Here is a 5777-nt window from a genome sequence, read left to right on the forward strand (position 1 = left end):
TCAATCGTAATCTTACGAGCGTTACGGTATGGACCGAGTAAACGATTATCTGCATCGAAAGTGCACCAAGCTCAAGGGATACCGTCGGTTAGACGACGATCGCGAGCCGCTGTGCCCACCGAGCCTCCCACCATCGAAGAAAAATCAAAGATATTGGGAATCGTCTCCGTCGAAGGATACATCTTCAAATCAAAAATATTATTGGGAGTTGCCTCAAGAAAATACGTGGAAAAATACATCTTCGACGAAAAGCCAAAGATATTGTAATTGGCCTACAGAAAATACGTCGACAGATACGACTTATGAGCCGACGTCTTCATCATCGTCAAAAAATAAATACGAACGTCCCCGAATTCCCCCACCTCCCCCGCCATTGAAGAAAAAAGCAGGAAACAACACGTCATCAAAAGATAATACATCATAAAAATATAAACAATAATGTATGTAGATGAATTCGCGGTAGAAAGAATACATAGATAGTTGCGATAAAAAATTTGTCGCGACAGGTTTTCGGAAAGAGAATTTACCCCCTCTCTCTTCGATTCACCCCCCTCTCTTTAATTACAGAAGTATTACAATCAATTTAATACACCGATGTGATCAGTCTTGCTATATTCGCTTGCACGAACGGATCAAAAAAAATTTTTCGCTTTAACTCCGCCACAGAGAGCGAACCGAAGAAGGAACCCGACGCGTAAGTTTTAATATTCTATATAGAAAAAAACACTTTTCTTCCTATAACATTATGCATGTAATTGCGTTATTACAGGATAAAGCGTCGCGCGGTGCGCATACTGAGTCGACGATACGACCTGACCGCTACTGGCTACAAGTTTTTGGAAATTGCAATCAACGTTGATCCACCGAGTTACGTGGAGATCGTTCTGGGAGACCATCGCGGACGCGAACTTTCGTTGTCTCTCGAAACGTGGAAAGGTCTCTACGAGCAGCGATGGAATATCTACAAATTGCTGCGGAACGAGTACAAGGACAATTTTATAAACGTTGGACCGCTAACGATCAGAATCTGCACGCATAACGACGTTACGCTCGTACGACTCGAATCTTCGACCGTACACATGACGATGATCGAATCGACGCTGCGCCGAATGTTCGATCTCGACGGATGCATCGACGTAACGTTCGAACGATTAGCCCGACTCGTTGATACGGTCGATGCCAAGTATACGCGCTTCTCCAACGTCGCGAACGCTATACGCGAGAGCGATATCTTCGACAAACGCCAGCTCGTCGATTGCGAGCTCTTGGCTTTAGTTTTTAATACGTAAGAAAAAATTACAGTATAAAAAAATTACTATGTAAAGAAAAAATATACGAATAAATATTCATTGTCTCCATTATTTTATGCGTACTTTCTTTACTCTCCTACGAATGTGTGCTCGATGAATCCTATGCCTCTACGCGCTATCGCTCTGTTTACAAAAACAGCTCTACTTACAGCAGAGCCTCTTCAAGTGTCGGATCATTTTTCACCAAATTAATTGCCTATGAGCCAATCATAGGCTTGGCCCTAGCGAAGAATGCTTTTCAGCGTCAGTATTCCTTTGTCTCACATACAGTTCAGATCCGTTTCTCCATAGTTCATTTTTTTTTTTTTTTAGTTCAATGTCATTTTGATTATTTTTTTGTTTTTAACCCTTGTGTTCGCACCCGGGTACCCGTGTACCCACCACGGTACATTTTTGCATGAAAGTGGATTAAAAATTAAAATTTCGCTTTAGGCCTCTGGATCGTCGTTATTTAACTCAATTCCAATGAAATGGTGCATTTAAAACATTTTTAAGAATTTTTTTTTACCAAAAATAATTTAAAGTATACATATGCCGCGGACGCACCCGGGTACCCGGGTACCCACTACAGAAAAATTCAATTTTGAATGTACTATTAATTTTTTATTAATTTATTTGATTAATGCATGTAAAATAGGTTGCGTAATAATAGAATATATAAAAATTAGTTATTATTATTATTAGTATTATAAAAAAAAACATTTATTTGTTACATTCTATGCATTTTGAGAAAGTTATTGCATGTTCATCGCAGACAGGTTGATTACATTGGGAGCAGGCCTTTCGAGTTTTCCTTCTCTTCCTAATTGTTTGTTTATAACAAATTTGGCAGGAACCGGTGACTTTCTTCCTTCCTGATACATCTCGTTCAACTGCCCGAGTAGCCTCCACAGGATTTACTATCCGTCCGATCACACTTTCTATAGCGATCTTTGTGTTATAATTTCTCATTATTTGTACGTTTTGAGATCGAGTGACAATCATTGGTTCTGCAAGTTCTTCGCTCAATTGGCGCAGAAATATCCGCCGCTGGTTGGTTTTTCTCGGTATCATTTTATTATTTTCATAATAAATTAGATAGCAAGCGAGTGAGGTAACGTCTAATATGTTGAAAAACATAACAAGCGGCCATCTCAAAGTGCGACGTTGTGTAGTATATCTGGTGATCATTTGGTCCATGGTGTCGACGCCAGCTTTATATTTATTATAATATGTAATAATGTGGGGCTTCTTCTTAGCATCATCGTTCACAGCCATGTCGGAATGCATCGTAGATATTAGAATTACTGCTTTATTTTTCTTTGGTACGTAGGAACACAGCGTTACTTTTTCATGGAATCCAAACACAGTAGAGTATACTTCTCTCGATTTATTCGGAGCCATCACACTTGGAATGTATGGTTTATTTTTTTTCAAAGTACCGACTAAAGTTAACTTCCATGATAGCAAGTGTTTAGCAAAAGGTAACGTTGTAAAAAAATTATCCATGGTAATATTTCTACCACTGCCTCGGTACGCGGCTGCAAGTTCTTTTACTAATCTTTCTCCTTGGTTTTTCTCTCGAACGTTACCTGTTTTGCCTGTGTAAATAATGCCGTGCAAGGGATAGGCATTTTCAGCGTCGCAAATCCACCAAATCTTGATGCCATATTTGGCCGGCTTCGAAGGAATATACTGCGTAAATTTTGTGCGACCGCGAAAAGGATAAAGTTGTTCATCGATCGTTAAATTCTCCGTTGGCTTGTACATCTTAGATAAATTTGCGTTGAGCATTGTCCAGAGATCACGGATCGGAGCTGCTTTATCTTCTTTTGCGCGTTGCTGGCGTGTATTGGCGTCGTCGAATCTAATAAAACGCAAAATGTTCCGAAATCTATTGAGCCCCATTGTCGCTCGATAGAGTGGATATGAATTTGAATGCCACATATCAGATGTATGATCGGTATTAGAATTATTTACACCAGAGCAAATCAAAATAGCCATGAACGAATATATTTCTTGTACAGTAACAGGCTTCCATTCTCGCTTCGAATCTGGATGCGCTGCATTGAATGCTGCGTAAACTGACAAAGCCTTTTTATTTGTATGTCGAATGATAATATCTACCATATGTACTGTAAATATCTTCTTGAAAGTATTGCTTATTGAAAGTGTTTCGGTACTTCGATGAGGACCATTTCGCTGACGTATTATATTATGAGATGCAATTTGATGTTGATAAAACGGCGTTTTATTCCATACAGTTTTATCTTTGGCTATGTAAGTGCTTGGTGTTTCCCCTGAAAAAATTAGTACATTAATTTATTATATATACTTCAGTACTTAAATTTTCAAATAATTGTACACTCTAAAGGTAAGCTACCTGCTCGTGCTGCAGCTGCTGCTTGATCCTCTCTTTGAGCCTCAGCTTCTCCTTCTTCCTCTCGCTCTTCTTCAGTGTCTTCATTTTCTTCGTCATCTAAAAATAAAAAATTTCATAGTAGACCAAACTAAATATTAGTTATGATTTTTTATTTCGCGCTACAATTTATTTAGTAATTTTATATACCTTCTTCGGTAGGTGCATCAATTTCTTGAGCTAAATCATCAACAGGTTCATCGCTATCAGAAGCGTCACGCTCGGACAAAATTTCATCTGGTACCCAGTCGTCGTCATCGCTGTCAGATGTCCTGATTGACTCATTATCATCGTTTCCTAATATCTCGATCAAATATCTTTCTTTCTCCGCGGCATTCAATCTGAGATAAAATTCATACATTATTCTCTTTTGCAATAAAATACCAGAAAGAAGTTAGAATTATGAAACGCTGAAAAAAAATCACAAATGCATGATTTTATTTTACCTTGCAAATTCAGCTCTCGATAATTCCTCCATAACCCCAAAGTATTCAATTCAGCACTATTAGATCAATAATATTTCAAAAAATATTGTAAATAAAATATTCACTGCACGAAACAATTTACGGAGTGAAAGCAAGCGACGCTGCGATATCGGTATACTGCGTACCTATAAGGTTAGCTAAGCGTCTCCGCATGTAACAGCACGTCTGTGCGAACGAAGAACACGTACTGACGCACATCTGCGCAGTCGCTTCTTTAGACGTTAAGAAACGGGCTCTGCTATTTATTTTTGAAATTCCGAGCAGCTGGCGTCTTTCGGTGACCGCGCGCTACTTGCGCCGACCTCGATAATTCCATTTTCTCCTATCTTTGTACGAGCTACAGTAGGTCAATTTATTTTCAAATTCCTCGCGCACTCATTTTTTATGTTTATTTATTGAAATAAACGTTAAGAAAATTCATTTCAATTGCATAAATATTTAAATAATTGAAAAAATGAGAGGTGGGCACCGGGGTACCCGGGTGCGTAACAACGTCGATAAAGTTGGGTGCGAACACAAGGGTTAATATTTTCAATTCTTGTCTAAGTGCGTTTGTGCTTGCGTGCGTGCGTGCGTGCGTGTATTATCATAAATAACATCATGCACCTACTGGAACCAATTAAAAAAAAACTTTTTGGGGAGGAAGAGGAAGATTTTACTCCTCAAGAGGAGGAGGTGATGGAGGCGGAGGTGGAGGTAGAGGACGTCGATGCTACCGATACCAACGAGGAGAACGTCGACGAGAACATCGAAGGGGAGAATAACGAGGAGGAAGATCCTCCTCCCCCCATCCCGATGATTGACGTCGATCAGGTCGACCCCGACGACCTCATCCGATTTGGCCTGCATCTCATGCGGGTGAACGACGAGGCGGAGCTATTCTACCTCCTCGTCAACCTGTATGAGGAGGAGTTGGCGGCTGAATTGAAGGAGGTTGATTGAATCAACCGGGGGAGTGTGCCGCAGTAAGTAAAAAAAAAAAATTATTTATCTACTTCTTCTTCTTCCTTCACCTCCCTGTCTCATTTGAACGCGATTATTTATGTTTTCTTTCGTTCGCTTTTTACAATAGACATCCTGGCGGCGGTGGCGGCGCACAGTGGGGCCGAATGAAATTTCGTGTTTCAAAAAAGGCTACAGTCTCCAAATTTGAACCGATTTTGATCAATTTTTTTTAAATGAAAGCTAATTAAATTTGGAACAGATCTGTCTAGCCAGATATTAATTTTTTGCTTCTCTTTTTTATTAAATTGTACATAAAGGGGTTAGAAAATTTTCAACCAGACAATAACTCGTTTAATGACATTTAATATTATATGTAACATCAAATATTGATAACAGTCGAATCTTAAAATAGTTTAGAGAGCTATAGAAACTAACATAATCACTAATCTTACCTAAACGAACAAAATTAATTGAAATTATTCCAGATCTAGTTTTTAATAAATAAAACTGTATTGAACAACACTAATTTTTTTATTTATTTTTTTATATTTTATATACTTTTTTGTTATTTATTTTTTATATTATTTATTATTTATTTTTTACATTATTTATTATTTATTGAATATATTTTTTATTTAA

The 5777-nt window shown here is 38.2% G+C and overlaps 1 protein-coding gene across 1 annotated transcript; it reads right to left on the reverse strand.

Moving 5' to 3' along the window:
* Window positions 1-2012: 2012 nt before the first annotated feature.
* Window positions 2013-4186, reverse strand: LOC108774364 (piggyBac transposable element-derived protein 4-like). The gene is made up of 4 exons (XM_018540456.1): window positions 4155-4186; window positions 3859-4049; window positions 3673-3768; window positions 2013-3589 (listed from the first exon to the last, which is right to left on the reverse strand). Exons 1-4 carry the CDS (start codon window positions 4184-4186, stop codon window positions 2013-2015), a joined length of 1896 nt encoding a protein of 631 aa, XP_018395958.1.
* Between the last annotated feature and the right edge of the window lie 1591 nt (window positions 4187-5777).

This window comes from Cyphomyrmex costatus, unplaced genomic scaffold (genome assembly GCF_001594065.2).
Source record: "Cyphomyrmex costatus isolate MS0001 unplaced genomic scaffold, Ccosl1.0 scaffold2455, whole genome shotgun sequence".
In the NCBI taxonomy this organism is placed as follows: domain Eukaryota; kingdom Metazoa; phylum Arthropoda; class Insecta; order Hymenoptera; family Formicidae; genus Cyphomyrmex; species Cyphomyrmex costatus.

What these genes read in the sequence shown, in the direction of transcription:
- LOC108774364 (XM_018540456.1), bottom strand. Translation starts at nt 4,186, where the DNA reads ATGGAGGAATTATCGAGAGCTGAATTTGCAAG. An exon ending in TCGAGAGCTGAATTTGCAAG is followed by an intron (nt 4,050 to 4,154) that starts GTAAAATAAAAT and finishes ATTTTATCTCAG; the next exon opens with ATTGAATGCCGCGGAGAAAG. An exon ending in TGATGCACCTACCGAAGAAG is followed by an intron (nt 3,769 to 3,858) that starts GTATATAAAATT and finishes TTTTATTTTTAG; the next exon opens with ATGACGAAGAAAATGAAGAC.